Here is a 20,572-nt window from a genome sequence, read left to right on the forward strand (position 1 = left end):
GCTTTGGAGTACTTTGTTAGTGGATAATTTGATTCCACAAGTTGTTACACCTTTCCAGTCTTGTATGATCCTCATTTTGTAAATTACAAAATATATACCGAAAATGCAATTATAATTATAAAGTAAACTACGTCAATATGCTAGATAAAATCATATTGATTGTCTAAATTTAATTTTTTATTATCTGATTTTCCTTATTTTTACATCCAACAATAAACAAACCTAGCTGGATAGCAGGTAGTGCACCTTGATAGAAAAAAAAAAGTATTTGAACTCAGAACATTTAATTATGCAACAATTATAAAAAAAAATACTTGGAGAGGTTAGTAAACTAGCAGATATTAGAAGAATAATCAAGTCCCTCTTCACAGTACATCTTACCTTCTCAAGAAGAAACTGCCAAATTGATAAGAGAAAACCACAAGAAAAAAATTCCATTCACTCTTCAAGAAATGCAAACTCAGAAGACTTGCTGTCATGCCCCACACTTTACCTTGTTGGAAAAGAAAAAAACTGTATATTGGCGACAGAGAACAAGCAGAAGCTCTACACACACTCTTTTAAGACTATATGCAACATGCCTAAAATCTCACCTTGCAGGATTCTGGGATCTCATCAACGGAGCGATGGATGAGTGTTCCGTTCACGTACAGAACATTAGCTGCTATATCTTCTGGTACTGTCAAGGTCTGGTAACTGAATGTAGCTTCACGTTTAATTCGCTGCACACAAATAGAAAATTTGTGTAAATAAGTACAGTTGTATCCCGATAATATGCTTGCAGTTAATTCACGACCCTTTCTGTTTGGAGTGAGTAGTGAAGTAAAGCTACGGTTTGTTTATGGTGATCATCGCCGGATGCACATCGACGGCGATTATAAATGCTGGTGATGATCGTCAGGAAGTGGTTTCTTTATCAGCGTATATTCTCATTTGTTTTGCTGCCATAACTCGATTCAATATTTCTACATGGCCTTCTCTAAATATCGATTATTGAACTTGTATGCGGCGATGTGTGTCCTGAATTTGCTTCAGAAGCAACCTCCAGCGATCTGCGTCACTTCCAATGATCTATGTTGGCGATCATCACTGTAAAGAAACTGTGTGCATTCATTTTAACTGCTAGCAACTCCAGGTGACAATTGCCAATGATTTGCTCCCGGTGATGATAGCCATAAACAAACCGCAGCTTAACGTCATTTCCGTTTTTACTCTATTTTCACTTTCTCCCTTCCTCTTAAGAAATTTGCGATCTAAAATCAGAAAAAATGAATAATTCTCTAAGAAAAAAATAGGCCATGACATTATTTGTGTAAAACTGGTGTCACATGATATTTTGTAAAATTTGTGTTTCTTGTTTTAAGATTCTATCCTACTGCAGTATTGTAGAATATTATGTTCAAAGGTTTATGCAAGGTTTCACATTTTGCACATGGCTGCAAAAGGGTATCTGTCGTACAGGGGGAGAGCCATTAATCCTTCCCATTGAAAGCTTTAAGGAACCAAGCTGGACAAATACCCAATGTCCCATCCCTACCTTCCCGTGGTGCAGCTGTTAGTAAGCATAATTTTACAATATATATTATTTTAATGTACCAAAGTACATATGATATTTCCAAGCAGATATTCTGCGTCATCGTATAATTTTACAAGCTGAACTAAAGGAAGGGGCTACTCATCAATTAGTATTGGTCAGCTTGATGAGTTAATGACCGAATTTGGTATAATTTTCCTCTATTCAACACCTAATTCCCTCTTTACCCTTTCCTATCCAGTCCTCTGATTGAACTCTTACTTTCTTCGACCCCGACGGTATTATAGTATTCGAGGCCTAGGGATTCATTTCACTTTCCTTCCTACCCTTTCTACTTTTCTGTTCCTAGTGCTGACCTGCTATGGCACTAAAATCGTCCTCCAGTGGCTTAAGGAGGGAAAGCTGGTGATCAACAAGATCTCCCAACTAGGTCAAGTAGACCCATCGACCAACAGCAGGTGTGATCATGATCCTTCAGACATTCTGGAGGTTGTGTGTGTATGAAGTAGCCACCAAAACGTTAAAATATGGTGTTCACTTAAATCGGCTACAACTTGCCATTTAATAATATCTTGGAAAAATATTGGTATGCAAGAGGTCAAATGACTTTATTGTCAAGCGCCTGTGTTAGAAAACAACAATAACATTTTGCACATGGTTTTGAAGTGTATTTTAGTGATTAAACCTATCAGAGTTAACTTTTACTGGACTTTAAATAATAATAAAAAAATTATGCACATAATTCGCGATGTTCGATATTTTGCGGAAGTTCGCGTGGGAGTCGACTGTATGTAATCAGTAGGCTATGTACCAAAATAATTACACTGAACAGTGCAGTTTTTTTACATAACGAATAAAAAGTAATGTACGTACTTAGGAACACATTTTTCATTTTTATTTTATTTGTATACTTTTTGACTGAAGCGTCAGAATTTCTTATGTTTCCCCATTTATTATATGATCCTTGACTATATACACAAAAATTATCACATTCCTTGGATCAGTACACACCAAATTTCTTGTAATTAAAAAAAAAAAAAATCTGAAAAGTTTTCTCTGATACAAAGCAGTACAAGGAACTGAATACATATTGGGACAGTAAACTAGATAATAACTATAGTATGCTTTTAATTTGAGTAACCAAAATCTTGTGTAACATAAGTCTCAATAAAGATAGCACTTTGAAACTTTGTGTCGCGTCTCTTCAAAGTCATCTATACTTGTTTTTTTGAAAGATGGGACATGACAGTTAAGCGGCCGAGCTTGGAACTACAGTGCCATGTTGCCAATATGGACTACCATGCTGCCAGCTGATGGTAGCTAGCAATTGTCGTTAAGATGGCTGACATTAAAACATTCATTGACAACTGACTTGCAAAGGTAAGAAAACAATACAAAAATCGACAGAGAATCAAAGATGAAACTGTTGCTGTTGAGTAAAGTACAATGAGTTGAATTATGGAAACATACCCACCTTTAGCACCTCTTGTGCGGCCTTGCCGGCACCCACACAGATGACGTCAGGTCCTGCCATTGAGACCAGGGCTTTCAGATGTCGTGACTCTGCCACCTGCAATCATGCCACAAACTGTACCCCACACATATGAGAACACAACACATCTCACTCCTACCATAAGCCGTCAGGCTCAACATTCCCCATCCAATCAATTACTCTTCATTCTATTATAGACGATGCTCAGTTCGTGAAATCTTTCTCCCATCAGTTTTTAATTGGTTTATTTTACGAAGCTTTCTCAACTCTGACGGTTTTCTAGCATCTGAGTGAAATGAAGGTGATAATGCCAGCGAAATTAGTCCAGGGTCCAGCACCGAAAGCTACCCAGCATTTGCTCTTAATGGCTTTGCTGATGATTTAGCCCTAGTTCCATGCAATGAAGATGAGCTTCAGTATTCAGTGCATAATCTAAATATGATCAGCGCAAAATACGACATGGAAATCAATGCTGAAAAAACAAAAGTCATGGTATTATGTGGGAAATACCCGATTGTATGCAAAATTTGCTTAAACAACAAATTAATAGAAAGCGTACTGGTAAATGAATTTACGTATCTTGGCTATAATTTTATTATGTTTTGGTGAAACAAATATAACTTTAAAAATTGTCAAATACAATAAAACAATGGGAATAATCAACAAAACTATGAAGCCTTCCCTAGTACAGCAACACACAATATGTTTGTATAAAACCTTAGCTAGACCTGTAGTATGTTACAGAATTGAAGCATGGACAATGAGAAGTACGGATATCAGCAGAATAACGGCCTGTGAAATGAAATTGATGAGAACAACACTAGAATATAGTCACTTGGGCCGCAAAAGAAGTGAGGATATCATGCAAGAACTTCAATTACAACTAGTTTCATAGTTTATAAACAAGTACCAGCTGCAGTGGAAAAACCATGTCCAACGAATAAATCATAATAGACTTCCAAAAACCATGTTTCAATACTGTTCTTAAGGGAAGAGATTGAGAATGACTCACTGAGACCATAACAGGCCTTGGACCTTGTTATGATGGTGGTGGTGATGATGATGATGATGATGATGATGATGATGATGATGATGATGATGATGATGATGTGGGTTAAGAGAAAATTCCGGAAAAAACCTCAACGAAGAACCTATTCCACCAATGAACTTTTCAACTTTTCACTTTGCAATCTGTATTTCTCACTGCAGTTTCTGTACCACTTTCACTTTTCAAAACCGGTTCACAAAGTGAAAAGGGGAGGGGGAAATAGTAGAGGAAACTTTTTAAATTATTACTTATGTTCTATCATTACAAAAATTTTCAAAAGTGCAAAGTCATATACTGAAAAGTCAATGGGATTTTGCAAAGAACCTAGTCTTTTTTTTTCATTGGGATTATATTGATTATATTTAGTATATTTTTGCTTTGGATTCAAAATAATTTAGAGGAGAAATATAATAAGAAGAGAAAATTTATTATGAAGTTATTCATGTGACGAAGAACACAAGAAAAGAGTATAGCTATAGAAACAGGATAGACTTCCAGAATCTCAATTTGTCTCAATTTTGTGAAACTTTTTAATTATGCCAACTCAAGTAGATTATGTTCTTGAAAAATTAATTAAAATATGTTTTATTTAACGACACTCGCAATTTCCGACGTTATATCAGCATCACCGGTGTGCCTGAATTTTGTTCCACAGGAGTTCTTTTACATGCCAGTAAATCTACTGACATGAGCCTGTCGCATTTAAGCACACTTAAATGCCATCGACCTGGGCCGAGCTCGAACCCGCTACCTCAGGCACAGAAGTCCAGCACTCTACCGACTGCGCCACCCAGGCCAACGTGTTCTTGAAAGAATTAGGCCTATTTTAGAATCAAAAACATATGCAAGTGCACTTTTTCTTGGATACTCAGGAGTATTATATTTTGTTGTACACTGGGACACTGCCATCTTTTATTCCTTGAAGTTTCGTGGAAATGATATACTATAACACATATTCAGACTTCATTTCTTAAATCTAGACAAAACTTTCATTTGCATTTATTAGAAAATTTCAATAAAGAATTATACATAAATCAATATACATTAAAACAATCATAAGGTTACTATTAACTAAAAGATTATTGTTTTCATTTTATAAATTATCTGCTAAAGCTGCATTTTATCAACAAGAACTATATTTAGTCAATGATATCTCAAAGATGCTAATTCGAAATGCCATTAATCTCTGGGATTGGGTGAATACAGCAATTTCTCGTTAGTAATTGTACATGGATTATTAAATTACTTATTATAAGATAACTTTTTTTCTAGTAAATGTGTTACTGTAATAAATTCCATGTAATGGAAGATAATTCCTAATTTATCGACAACAGTAGATAAAACATGCCAAAGGGAAACTATATCATTAAACAAAGATGTAGAGAAAATGTACGTTAAATAGCAAGTAACACCACACAAGCAAGCAAAGTCAGTTAATTTATCTTATAAAAGCCATTGATTAATGCCAAAATAGCCACACTTGCATGCATAACAACAAAGTTGGATACCAATAATTGCTTCTCTTCTGTTTTATAGTAACTACATATTCCTACAACTTTCAACAGAACTACAACTTAAATAATTTAATAAACTTACGAGAATTAAATTCGATATTCAAAGACATTTCCAGTATGGTAACTGCTACTCTCGAAGTGTTCAATACAAGACAATAGTAGCAGAATTTACATTTGCTGTCAGACTGAGTGTAGATAGTCTTCTTATTGGTATGAACGTGAAGAATAATTTTATACAATTATGAAATGAGATACAGTTAACTTCTTACGCTGAATCCTCATGTTGCTTGTAATGTATACTTCTAAAACTCGTATTTACGAGTACTGACACTGAAGTAAAATTTCTTTAATGGCAAGAAAAGAAATATGAAAAGGATACATAATAAACTCTGTCCAAAGAATGAATAAAGTGATGTAAGCCATAGAACACCAATATATCTGATCACATGGCAACAAAAAAAAAAGTCACTGCCAATTCAAGATCACGTGCAGGTGTTCACATCACTATTCTTCCATTGGACAGACTTATATAATGTGTGTACACTTTTATGACCTTTTAAAGAATTTTTAGCACATTTTTAATTAGACATTTTTCTACTTTTCTTGTACACTAATGTGAGGGAAGTCACTTTAACATGTGAAAATCTTATAAGAATTTAAGAGCCTAGGAATTAGCCAATAAATATAGAAGGAATCTTATAGTGATACCGTACTACTTGAGAAGGGTCACCACGATCTTGTAAATATTTTATATTAGGCATGTTCCTAACCTACACCAGCTGACTAGGTACCTACACTGAGATTCCCTGCGTATCTAGGTTTCAAAACAGGCAACCTTGTTTGTCCCTGAACTAGTCAATTCTGTATGTCACCAGACAGCATTTGTGGAATGCTATAGAAAGATAATAAACTGCAGCTCGGATAGAATAATGTTAACACCTAACAAAAGAACTCCGCGAAAAAGTTCAACTGTGATCTTGCCTATCACAACTGCCATTTATGAATTTTAAATTAAAAACTCGAGACCTTACTGGGACTCGAACCCTAATTTCCTACGTAATACTTTTACGGTCTAGAGCACTTAGCTGCTGCAGGGACTACTTTTCACATACAGTATACTCAAAAACTGCAGCAGCAACAGTAGTAGTAATAGTAGTACAGCAGTAGTAGTAGTAGTAGTAGTAGTAGTAGTAGTAGTAATATTAGTGCTAGTGTAGTAGTAGCAGCAGCAGTAGTAGTAGTAGTAGTAGTAGTAATAGTAGTACTAGTAGCAGTAATAGTAGTACTAGTAATAGTAGTAGTAGTAGTAGCAGTAGTATAGTGGTGGTGGTGGTGGTGCAGTAGTAGTAGCAGTAGCACTAGTAATAGTAGTAGTAGCAGCAGTAGTAGTAGTAGTAGTGGTGGTGGTGGTGCAGTAGTAGTAGTAGTAGTAGTAGTAGTAGCAGCAGTAGCACTAGTAATAGTAGCAGTAGTAGTAGTAGTAGTAGTGGTGGTGCAGTAGTAGTAGTAGTAGTAGTAGTAGTAGTAATAGTAGTAGGTAGCAGCAGCAGTAGCACTAATAGTAGTAGTAGTAGCAGTAGTAGTTGTAGTGGTGGTGGTGTAGTAGTAGTAGCAGTAGTAGTAGTAGTAGTAGTAGCAGCAGTAGTAACAATAGTAGTAGTAGTAGTGGTGGTACAGTAGTAGAAGCAGTAGCACTAGTATTAGTAGCAGTAGTAGTAGTAGTAGTAGCAGCAGTAGTAGTAGCAACAGTAGTAATAGCAACAGCAATAGTAGCAGCAGACCAATGGAAGAGTGGGGTTTAGAATTAAACCTCCACCGAGAGGAAAAAAAAAGGAATTATATTAAGTTCAGCCATCTTCACATGTGAATGATGCTTAAGAAATTATAATTATGGTGCTTCTTTCTCTTTTATTCATTTACTGTTTTATGATTAACAATTAATTTTAATTTTAATCATTCAAGACCAGTATACACAATTTAGATTTTGGAGAAAACATGAATTATAATATGAGAAACAAACACAATCTTAATATCTCAAATTGTCGATTAAGTATGATTCTGCATGATTTTCCTGCAATAGCTAAGAGAATTTTTAATAAATTATCTTACAAGATCAAGGATTATCTCCTAGACAAATACAGACTAATTTTAAATCTGAGATTAATGTCATATCATCATCATCATCATCATCATCATCATCCTTCACGAATTAGGCCTCTGTAGACCTGTTTCGGCCCCATCTAGCAGTCTTCTTAAAGGTCTTCCTGGTCGACGATGTCCTCTAGGTTTATATTGCATAATGTCATATCCATTTTATATTTTGGATGAATTTTTTAATTGTGCTTATGGTGATTTTTTGGTTTTGGTATTTGTAATTGTTAGATTGACATTGACACTGCCTATTCTATTGTTGAAGATTTGTTAAATTTCTTATAAAAACAACTTTCCTGTGTCAATTGAACATAAGATGGTAATTTACATTAGTTAATGATTAGTTTCGGCTTGATGTCGGCCATCTTTAGATTCTAATGACGTCATTGCTTGTTTCTGGTTCCTTCTTTTGATGCATTGGTAGTGGGTGTGTGTATGATCGGTAGATGATTAGTAGTGTTGTATCAAGTAGGATGTGCATTCTGAAATTTAATTATGTGTTGAGGATATGTTGTGGAAGTGTTTTTGTATGTCTGTATATATTTCGTATTGTTCTAGTGTGTTTAGTTTCTGGCTTTTTGGTTCAATATGAAGGATTTCCACGTCTGTTTCTATATTTTTGTAGTTGGTATTGGTGATGTGTTCTGCATATGTGGAAATATTGTGTGATTTGGTCTCTTCAAAACTAAACAAGAAATATCACAGGCACAACCAAATCACACAATATTTCCACATACGCAGAACACATCACCAACACCAACCACAACTACAGCAACATAAAAACAGATATGGAAATCCTACATATTGAACCGAAAAGCAGGAACTAAACACACTATAACAAAGCAAAATATACAAACATACAAAAATACGTCCACAACATATCCTCAACATACAAGGGTGATTCAAAAAGTTAGATCTGGTCTTGTCTGTCACGCACAGAAGTGGCGGTAGCAGCATCACCTTTGTTCCACTATGTAGCTTGGTTCAGTACGCTCCCAACAGTGTCAGTGCGAGATTGTATTAGACCGTTTCTCTTACCAAGACAGGTGTTTAAAATGTGTGCAGTAATTTAATTTTACTTGCATGTACGAGTACCAGTAATAAAATTTCTCTCAATACAGTGTTTTCTGAAAAAAAAATTACCGAAACCAACTTTCTGATCCCTTTGAATGATGCCTGAAAATAGCTATTAGTCCTTTGTGTGCTTGTTTTTAAAATAATGTGTTTAATCTGTAACTACAGTCAGCGTCTGTTATTAGTATCTCTTTGTTGTTACCTATTGCTTTAAAAAGAATGTGTTTAATATGTAATCTTAAGTCATTTTTTCTACTATTCCTTTACTGTACTGTTTACATTTGTTTTTAAATCTTTTGTATTGCCCCTACCATTATATATTGCCCTTCAAGAATTTTGTTATTTGTTAGTTGTAAGACATTACTTGTGCTATATTTTAATTATTGTAGTTGTTCCTGAATTATGTATGTAACTTGTAACCGTAAATCATTGCTTGTAATATCTCTTTATTACTCTTAACTGTTTCATTGTTCATGAATTAAGTATTAATTTGAAAGTGAAAGTGAAACTTTGTTTTATTAATCTACTATTGATTATCTTTTTAGGTCGTGATTTACTCTGAAACGGTTAGACATTCTTGTATATCTTTGAATTGATTATTCCTCAAACATCTCATTAATCTTTAACAGGAGCCAGTCTTTCACTAATGTGCATGCTTGTACATAATTCATGTAAATTGTAACTGTGACCACTCTCTTATGTTATCACTTTACTATTGTTTATTGGTTATAAAATATGCATTTTGATGCCAACTATAACCCTAATATACCTCAGGGTGAAATAGGGTTTATTAAATTGGATAATAAAAAAAAAAAAGACTAACTTTCTGAATCATCTTCATACAATTAAATTTCATAACGCACACCTATTTGACACAATACTATCAATCAAAAATGTCCCTACAAGCAAGGATCTCACTAGAAATCTGAAGGTGTACATCAAGGCAAAACTAGTAATTCTAGTAATTAATTGAGGTAAATTACCATCATAGTTCTAATTAACACAGGAAAGTTGTTCATATAACAAAATTACCGAACCTTTAGTGATAAAAGTGTTCAAACTTGTGTTATCAAGTTGTGTACTGTATTATATTATAGCAAATGGCTGAAAATAAATGACTAACTGATTGAAATTCCATCAAAAGAAATCTTGCATACACCACTGGTCACAGTAATGGTGGTAGTTTAATATCAGTAGTAATAATAGTATTTATTACTGATGTATTATTAATAAAAAATGTATAGTGAAAATCATCCTGGTGTGGTGTCATATATTTAAATATTATCTTTGTATAATATGATAATGTCGTAAAAACTTGCCTATTACACTATGCCCTGAATCTTTCTATAACACACTGAAAATACAATGAATGCTTGTTCTGAGTCTGTCACTAAAGGTTTTTTAGGAAGTCAAAACACACACTACGACACTTACGCCATATTATAATGGGAGATGTCCTGTAATTCCATGCGGAATAACTAGAGCTAACTACAAACAACGCTACAAGCAGCAGGGACACAAATTGGGCGACGCTACTGCCCCACACAGCTTCACATGCACTACTCAACTACACACTGGCAAATGCTTCTCACCGAATAGAATAAGTTGCAAACAAGTTGCCACACACAACATGAGCAGCTTGTAGTAACACTGAATATACAGTTCTGTGGCCTGCATTGTCAAAACACTCAATGGGTGAAATGGTAATGCAGCACAAAACAATGCTTTCTCTTGCTTTTATCAGTCACTCTGAAGACACAAATACTAAGAGGGAAAACAGAAACAGATATACATATAATAAATTACAAATATTTTCACATAAAAGTTTTGAAAAATATTATGATAATTTTAATTGAATATTATTAAATTAACTTTCATACAAATTTAACGTTTTATTATGGTTTACATACACAATGATTTACGAAATTATAATGGCATGTACTGTGCTTATTCTTCAGTTCATTCACAGCACAAAAAAAATCACATTAACATGGATCCAGCCACCAGCATAGCTTAGCCGGTAGCGTCTGTTGATCGAATACTACACTCAGGCGTGGGTTCAATTCTCACTTGGGCTGATTATCTTGTTGGATTCTTTCTGAGGTTTTCTTCCAACTGTAAGGCGAGTGTCAGATAATCACACGGCAAATCCTCGGCCTCATCTCATCCAATACCATATCGCTATTACCAATTACATCAACACTAAATAACGTAATAGTTGGTACAGTGTCGTTAAATAACCAATTAAAAAAATATGGGTCCAATTCCAGATACGCATAAGTTATAATTATTTCCTATTTTAAGAAGTGTAATTGAGTACCGGGTCTTTTCCGGGGGTAAAAGGCGGTCAGAGCGTGGTGCCGACCACACCACCTCATTCTAGTGCCGAGGTCATTGAAAGCATGGGGCTCCACCTCCATGCCCCCCAAATGCCTTTATGGCATGTTACGGGGATACCTTTACCTATAACTATACCACCTCTGAACTAGGGTTGCCAACATTTCTTTTTTTAATATTGGAGACAGAAATCGCCAAAATTTCACATAAAAAACTAACTGTTCAGTTCCAGTTACTAAAATCCAACTTAATTTTACATTTTGACAATTAGGCTAAACAACTATGACACATAAGATTTTATCAAATTTTATCAATTATCTATTGTTGATTTTATAACAAATGTTATTTAAATATAAAATGGATTGATATTATACCACCATTCTACTCATAATTCCCCGGTAATTAATTACAAATTCAACAACTGAGTATTTTTTACCAATTTTTATTAATTTGCTGATATTCGTAACTCTGTTAATGACTTAATGCAGGATATAATATGTAACACTTTTGTCAATTTTAATTATTTTATATGTATTTTGTAACATGAGTTATATGTACCAGAAATCATATCGACATTTTCCAAATTTACATTTCCTGGAAATCTTTTTTTAAATAAACCTTTTTCATTAATAAGACATAACTACATAAAACTCATGAAAGTCCATTTTTGTCAAGCATAACACTATGCACATTTAAATTTGTTCAAGGTTTAGATTTCGTGTTTCTTAACAATATCTGATGATGCCGAAAAGGCAAAAACGTTAATGTTTCATATACAATGTTATAGCAAATAAACATTAGCAAAATAGATAAATCTTATAGATTGAACTTGAAACTTTTATTATAATTAGGCTTAAATTGAGAATACTTTAAGTCAGATTTTGCCTTGTGTAATAGCTTTCCATCATTTTTAACAAACTATAAATAGGCCTATTCCTTGCATGTATAGTAGAAGTTGACTGCAATTCTCAGTTCTCATTTGATTAGATGTGTCACACTCCTGTTTCCTTTTCCACTTATTGTTCATGAGAGAAAAAATGCTCTCTGTATGATTATTATGCCTAGTAACTTATACTTAGAACAAAACTCTCCAGTTATTCCAATTTTGTAACATCAACATTGTCAGATTTTAAAACTGGTGAGCACTGAAACCCATTTCTGGCTAGCATTACCTTCTACAGAGACTGCACATTTTAATACATCTTTGGAACAACAAAATTTATCATGTAAATCATTTTCATTCATGGCAAAATTAAGAGTTTCAAATAAAAAGTTTTACATTACCTAAACATAAGGGTGAAAAATGTCTGAAGAGAAGAAAAATATGAGAGCCAGGAGATGTTCAAAATTTGGACCAAATATAAGAGGACTGGCAACCTTACTGTGAACTACCCATTATCAGTTAGTTTCTACACAACACAGCCTTCTCAAACATAACCTCAAAACATGAAAACAGAGGGGGGGGGGGGGACTGAGAGGCCAGGCTCCACATAAATGATATTATACCTCCACATTTCGTTAAATTTTACTCAAAATGTTTAACTTATTCATGGAACAAAGAGGTGTTTATCATTTTATTTCCACTGCTCTGGGACAATTTTTACTTGTGCTACTGGTACTTCCTCTTGTACACTTGTTTTTTATGTATTGGCTACATAAAAACCAATTAGCTTCTGATAGATAATAATGTACTGGATGTGTTGAAGCAGTATGTAAAATATATGGTTTATAGTTAACAGTTTTCAATCAGTTACTTAATAAAGCTACATTCACTGCGTGTTGGCATAAATGGTGATAGCAAATTGATATTTTAACCAAATTGGGAAAACTTAGGGAAAAACTCAATAAGTTATGAAATGGATATTTTGACGAAACTGGGAACACGTCGGGAAAAACTCAACAAATTATCACCCAAGCGAGATTCGAAAGCTGGAGTAGGGCTCAGAAGCAGTGTCCTACTGGATAAGCCCTGTAACACGCCAGTGACTCCAGACAGGAGATCAATTATTTCTTATTTTAAGAAGTACATCACTGTGAACCAGGCTATTGCTTGTTTGTGCCTGTAAAGCCTCAACAAACTTTGCCTCATCTATTGCATCACCTTCTTGCATTTCGTGAAATTCGTTTACTCAAAGTATTTAATCATGGAATAAAGTAATTTTTCTCGCTTTATTTATTATTTTGAACTTTTTGTCACTCATTCTTGCTTTTATATGTCTACAAGAAAAACAAACTAGTTTATGATATAATAACATACTGAACGCAATAATTCAGTGTGCGCAATCTATGATAGAACAGTTTTAGATTGAGTCAAATGACTTGCCCATTATTGTCGGAAGATTTAATTTCTTCAAGCATTGGTGCACATGACTTCAATTTTATTAAAATGTAAGTGATGATAAACAAGTAGGCCTACCGGTATTTAATTGGCTTTCAACTGCATTCTACATTCCCGTTTATTTTACCCATGAAGTTGCAGGACTGCTTAATGCTGAAGAGTGATATTGATGCTCTAAAAGAAGACATACAGTAGTCCCTTTTTGTACTATTATTACAGCGTACTTGGGCATTATTATTATTATTATTATTATTATTATTATTATTATTATTATTATTATGCAAATAACGCCTGTATTTGTGCTCTTTTTACTTGACAGATGGACACATGGTGTGTTTCTCGTGACAAGAGTTAGCATAATAATGGATTTTAATTAAGACAAAACTGGTATATGTAGCAAATTGCAAACAAAAATCGGGAAAGAAGTGTACCTTTTCAGCATTAAAGATTATTACAAAGGCTGCAGAGTTGGTTATTTGTGTCAGAGCCTTGGAATTCATAACACCACAGGTTAAAATTCTTGAAAATGAGTATGCTTTCTAAAGTTTTGGCCAAACTATATGTGTACTGTATGGTATTTTTTAACAGACTAGTAATATTTTTTATTTATATTGTACTGTACTAAATACTTAACAGTAAGTTTTAATACCGAAACATACTACAGTACCACTGAAATTATTTTCCCAGTATTTCTTGTAGTCATTTTAAGAAGCTATTGAGTTATACATAAATAATTATTTCTACTTTAAGGCTGATCAAATATTTAGGAACACAACACCAATTCATAAATAGTTAATGAATCAAACACTACACATGTTATGTTCAAGAAGTAACAGGTTGTTCACTGAATGGTTATGGGTAGCTATAAATAACAACATCAAGTACAATAAAATATTTTCTAACAGCAAATAGCAAAGCTTACACCAAAGCATGTTACATGGACACAAAAGAAACTATCCTTTCAGTTAGAATAATATGAAACAAGACGAATTTTAGGTATATTAAGCTACATTTTAGTCAATTTCATACACTGCTCAATTTATAAAACGCAGTACGAGAAAAATACGAAATTGTCAAAGTAAGTTATTACAAGTGGAATGATAACATGTTTACTGAAATACATTTTTGGCAAAAAAATATTTGTTTTACATTCCATCAGAATGTTGTTGTTGTTATTATTATTATTATTATTATTATTATTATTATTATTATTATTATTATTATTATACAAAACATTTACCATCAATACCATTATTAGTTTTTATTTTTTTCCTTATTATAGATATATTATTGAATCTATTAATATTAATTTGATTCATTCGAAGTAAAATATTTACCGTCAGTGTCATTTTTATTATTTTCATTATTATTATTGTGTTGTGTAATATTGTATCCATTGTGCTGTACTATTTTTGAAAAAATTTCAGAATATACCTAACCTATTGCGCATTTATTCATAAATGTGTAGTGTCATTCACAATATAGTAATATTTCTTATTGTTTGTGTTTAGGGTTGCCAACTCTCCCGTATTTCCTGGATCTCCCGTATTTGCCCCTAATTTTTAACAGTCTTCCGGCTCCTGTAGCATTCTTCTTCTCGAGCATTTTTCTCCTTCCCCCCCCCCCCCTCCCACCATAATGTAAAATTTTTTATTTTATACATTTCATTTTGCCGTGATTTGTTTATATGATGAATTTTGTTGTTCAAGAGATACATTAAAATGTGCAGTGTTTATAGAAAGTAATGTTTGCCAGAAATGGGTTTTAGTGATCACACATTTAAAATCAAACAGTATTTTGTTATAAATTTCGGAAAAACTGACCAGTTTTGTTTTAAGCATACCAGGTATTAATGCTCATACAAAGAGGATGTTTTATTTCATGGACAGTTGTTTGAAACATGAGCATGACACATTTAACAAAATCAGAGCTGAAAACTGCAGTCGATTTCAACTATTACATGACATAAAATCTGTCCCAAAATACTCTTAATTTAAGCCTAGCTGCCGAAGTGTAAAATAAAATTGGCTTTAGTAACTGAACCGAATAATTTGTCGATTTTCTATGTGAAATTTTGTCGATTCCTTAATCTCCTGTATTTTCTTGAAAAAAATTTGGCAACCCTATTTGTGTTACCGGTATAATGTGAAATAATTTTTATTTAGAATTTGTCGATTCCTTAATCTCCTGTACTTTCTTCAAAAAAATTTGGCAACCCTATTTGTGTTACCGGTATAATGTGAAATAATTTTTATTTAGAATTTTTTCAAGTACACTTCCAAAAAATGTTATTTAACATGACTGACGAAACATAAATTTCCTAAATAAATTATCCTAGTTGTTTAGTCAACTGTCCGAAGACAGGTCTTAGTAGGGCTATATAATAATATAGCCTAATATTAACTTTACATTACTGTAGTAACTTATTTCCTGTACAGTGTACAACCCTGACTGACGATTTCTCTTATATGACGGGACACTCCCTCCCACCAGAGAGCTCGTTAAAGTGAAGTTTGACAGACAGCAGCTCGGGTCCTTACATGCCTGTCCTATAGGTTTCATATTTACAGTTGTACACCAATGAAAGACATGAAGTTATATTATGCTAATATAGTTGATAATTTAACTATGTAAGCACTACAGGGCTCAGAATAGGCCTACACACAGACATCTACACACATGGCAGCCTATAATATACAGTCTGATCCGTTTGGGTATGGAAAATATTAATTTATTATTATAAAGCTATTATGATATTAGGAAAAATTTCTTGCTGGTTATAATAAGATTAAAAGATGGGAGTTTCCATATATGACAAACAACAATGCATAATCTGAAAGGACAAATGAAAATCGTAGATGATTAAAATGGCTACTACAAATCAGCAGCAGGCTAATTTGAGAGTGTTAAAAGAGTTCAAAGAGAATTTCGACGTGAGTACGGTGTGGTTAATGTACCTAAATACGATTCCATAATGTTGTGGTATCGAACATTTGTAGAAACAGGTTCTGTGTTAAAAAAACAGGCAGGAGGTCGCAAGCGAAACCAGTACGAGAAGCAGCTAACTCTTGGCTTGGTCCCCAAACTCCCCAGATCTAACCCCTCCTGACTTCTTCGTGTAGGGTTTTGTTAAAGACATTGTCTATTCACAGAAACCCAGGGACAATGATGATCTGAGAGTAAAAATTACTCAAGCTTTTCAACAAATCACCCCTCTTATGTTCAACGGACATGGGCTGAATTACACTACTGTTATGAGTTGTGCAGGGTGCGCAATGGGGGTCATGTTGAGCTCTGAGAAATCTCCCATCTTTCAGTGTTGTATGCACAAAGTTTCAACAAATAAAGTTCAGTAGTAAATGTTTTACGGTGTTTTTATTTTATCCATACCCAAATGGATCACCCTGTATAATGTTAGATGCATGAATACCTAAAATGCATCTTTGATTAATAAATCAAGACACAGTTTACTTTATGGAAGAACCATGTCCACCTTGACACAGACTGAGTTAAAATGTTTTATTTGAGTTAGTGCCTTCACAGTCAATGGAAAGATTTGTATCCGTACCAATTTAACTAGTATCACATTTACAAATCTGGTATGTATTAATTCCACCAATTACAGTGCAATTCTTTACAGAAAATGGTACCCTAAAGGCTCGTATATTAAAAATAAAAATAAGTGACCTTACGAATCTAACTTATTATGACATTAGTAATACGAGTAATTAAGAGTAAATATTGTAGTAATTCATTTCAATAAGATAACTATTATTGTGTGGTGTATGAATGTTTCTTTTCTCTCTCTCTCTCTCTCTCTCTCTCTGTTTTATTATTTTTTTAAGAACATTCCACCTCCCCCTCTGGGGCTCTTGGCCTGTAATGGGATAGCTTTGCATTTTATTTAATGAAATATACCTCTGAAGACACATATCATATATATGCAATCACGACTACTGAAGTCGACATGCTTCTCAAAATACTGATTCGATGTTCTGTGTTCCCAACAGTGTTCATATAGAGGTATACTAAGTAAGTTCAAAGCAATGAGAGTTTATTACGAAGTCACTAAAAAGCATGTGCAGCTTAATCACCATTTTGAAATCGCAAGTAATTTCATGAACACACTGCATTTATAGAGTGGAAGGGAACCTACTACATTAATTCACAGAGGTAATAGACGAAGTCAATGCGAACAAGTTTTGCCAAGTAAGTTTTTTGATACGTCCAATAGTTTTGAGAATACGAAATATAATGTGTTGCAATGCTGCAACGATCCTTGAGGTCGCAGTGGGTATGAGATGTAACTCCAATCATCCACTCTGCAAGACTTGCGAGAAGAGAATGTAAACAAAAACGTCTCATCAGATACGTTTCGATCAAATTACTGTCAATGAAAACAAAGTACTGAATCAACTAATTACACAAATTGCCGAATTTTTAACATTCTTTATTGTCGGTACACCACTTTAACTCTAAATTTAATATCATGAAACTTCTTTAACATTCACAGTATCAGCTGATTTTTTTGCTTTTACGTAATTACAAAGTAGTAAAGAATGAACATTCTTATAAAACAAAACTATTTCCTTTAAAGATTCCTTTACATTTGATGTAAACTCAAAAAAAGCATTATTAGGAATACACATTCTGTAACTCAATCTTCATTTAAGTTAGTATCTTTGAAGAAATGAAGAATTGATTTAGAAAAGAAATTAAGTTTACCGTAATGTTAAGTACCGGTAATGTGCTACGAATTTACAGTTATTTGATCGAAACTTATCTGATGAGATGTTTTTGTTTACATTTTCCTCTCGCAGGTCTTGCGGCATGGATGATTGAAAGTTATATTCACCCCCACTGCAGAGCAATGACCTCAAGAAGTGTTACAACATGTTACATTTTATATTTTCAAAACTATTTGGACGTATCAAAAAAAAAACTTATTTGACAAAAGTTGTTTGCTTTGACGTCATCTATTATCTCTATGAATTAAGTAACAGATTCTCTTCCACCCTATATAAGTTGCAATAGGTACTGTACCGGTACTATAATTATAATATTTGTTGGAAGGTTTCAATTCCTATCATAACAAAATATGATCAAAATACATTAAAAGTGATATGTTACAGTTGTATGAACACTAATACTTTTAATGTATTTTATCAAATCTATGAACACTGTATTATTGACCTAATTTATTAGTGTTCATACAACTGTAACATATCACTTTTAATGTATTTTATCAAATCTATGAACACTGTATTATTGACCTAATTTATTAGTGTTCATACAACTGTAACAAATCACTTTTAATGTATTTTATCAAATCTATGAACACTGTATTATTGACCTAACATGTGTGTTTTATCTTTAAATATGAAAATATGATCAATTTAGTGGATGAAGGAAGCAATGATGGCTTATGATAAAAAAAGTAATAGATTAAATTTTTTCTACTGCTGAGAAATATCAGTGGAAAATACATATCTATGTTTAAATCTACTTTCATCTTCATATGAAAAGAAAAGGTACAGAATCCTACACATTGGATATCTTACAAATGCCTGAATCCTTGGGTCAGTCAAGTGGACGTAATCATTTGTTAACAGCCCCAATGAATTTGATTTCTTTTACCATTCACAATTTTCAACTGAAGTGAAAGCTTTAAAAACAATGTGTTTTTCTGATATTTCTCAGAAATAAAAAAAGTTCAATCTATACTTCTTTTCATTGAATACAATTAGCAACATCAAAGCACAATAAATATTAAATAACACACTATTTTCATTGGTACAATAACTGGCCACAAGCTGGGAAGGTATGAGTTTGAACCCAAGCAGGGACCATTACCTTCACATTCAGTCAATCTCCTAAGCAGTTATTAAGTCTAGGTTCTATTGTCACATAAAGCAATAGAAGCATGATGTTAACCACTTATCTCCAGCTCATGCTAACAGTATAAAGCATGGAAATGCATTTTCCCACTGCATACACGTTTATATTTAGTCAAACATTTTTCTTATAACTTTTATTTCTTAAAGAAACATTTTATTAGTGCTTATATTTCCCGAAATTCCATGTTATTAATAAAACAAGTCGTCTATTTTTGCTTTAATTTTCAATTAATCTTTTCTCAATTGACGTCGCTGGTGAGATTTGAAGCCTATCTCATACGTTGGAAGATACGAGTAATATCTTAATATCCTATTAGGGTTGCAGGTTTAAGTTTTAAATTCTTGGAAGAGAGACAATGAACTATATTTGTAAACTAACTCTTTGCAGAAAAGATCTGTCTTTTGAACTATGACTTTCAATATAAATATAATAAAAATAATAATAAATAAAACCTTGTACTATAACAATACAAATTATCTGTGCAATGGAATCTTATAAAATGCAACATATCAATATTTCAGTTTAGAGTCCCATAATTATTTCTTACAAAATATGGTTCTTTGTTAAACGACACAGCAGTCTTAGATAAATGTATATTTTTGCTATGCCTATTGCTTTATTTACAGTACAACGTCGATTTTATATAATCTCGATGTTAGTTTTCCCACATTTAATGTTAATAATAATTTATGGTCCCGTAAATTAAATTATCACATATAAACAAGTGAAACCACCCCATTTCATGTAGATGCCCATTAATGACAAAATATTCTTCGTCCCCAGAAAAAAGTTAAGAGGACACTCAACTATATTTTGGAACTTTTTTCCTATTTGAACAATCTTTTTCAAATTTGGAGAAAAAGTTTAATATACACATGGAAAGTAACATGCAAAATCTCAGCTCATTAGATCCAATACTTTTCAAAATAAAAAATATTTCAATTTTTAATCAATCATTAATTGAAATATCACTTTTTAATTATCAGTTTTTATTTTTTGGCTTTGTGCATTTGACTGTGACTTCTCAATGAATAGGGGAAGAATTCTGCGTATTGATTTAGTTCGGTCACGTAAATTAGTGTAGAAATTTAATTTTTCATTTCTATGACACTTTTTCTCCAATTTTTAAGTTGAGTGTCCCCTTAAATGGGAATTCAACTGTAGTTCTTTTATCTCTTAAACAAGA

At 33.1% G+C, this 20,572-nt stretch overlaps 1 protein-coding gene across 3 annotated transcripts in view; it reads right to left on the reverse strand.

Annotated features, from left to right (window-relative positions):
• LOC138691918 (N(G),N(G)-dimethylarginine dimethylaminohydrolase 1) overlaps positions 1-20,572 on the reverse strand; it is an 82,382-nt gene that overhangs the window by 8,441 nt on the left and 53,369 nt on the right. For 2 of the 3 annotated variants that reach the window (XM_069814554.1, XM_069814544.1), the window contains exons 4-5: positions 3,009-3,104; positions 594-722 (exon numbers count right to left, since the gene is read on the reverse strand). In XM_069814554.1, the coding sequence (XP_069670655.1) occupies positions 594-722; positions 3,009-3,104 (225 nt within the window). Of the gene's footprint in view, positions 1-381; positions 494-593; positions 723-3,008; positions 3,105-20,572 lie in introns of all 3 variants that reach the window. The other variant, XR_011329989.1, reaches the window with a different exon arrangement.

The sequence above is a fragment of the Periplaneta americana genome, chromosome 2 (genome assembly GCF_040183065.1).
Source record: "Periplaneta americana isolate PAMFEO1 chromosome 2, P.americana_PAMFEO1_priV1, whole genome shotgun sequence".
Lineage (NCBI taxonomy): Eukaryota > Metazoa > Arthropoda > Insecta > Blattodea > Blattidae > Periplaneta > Periplaneta americana.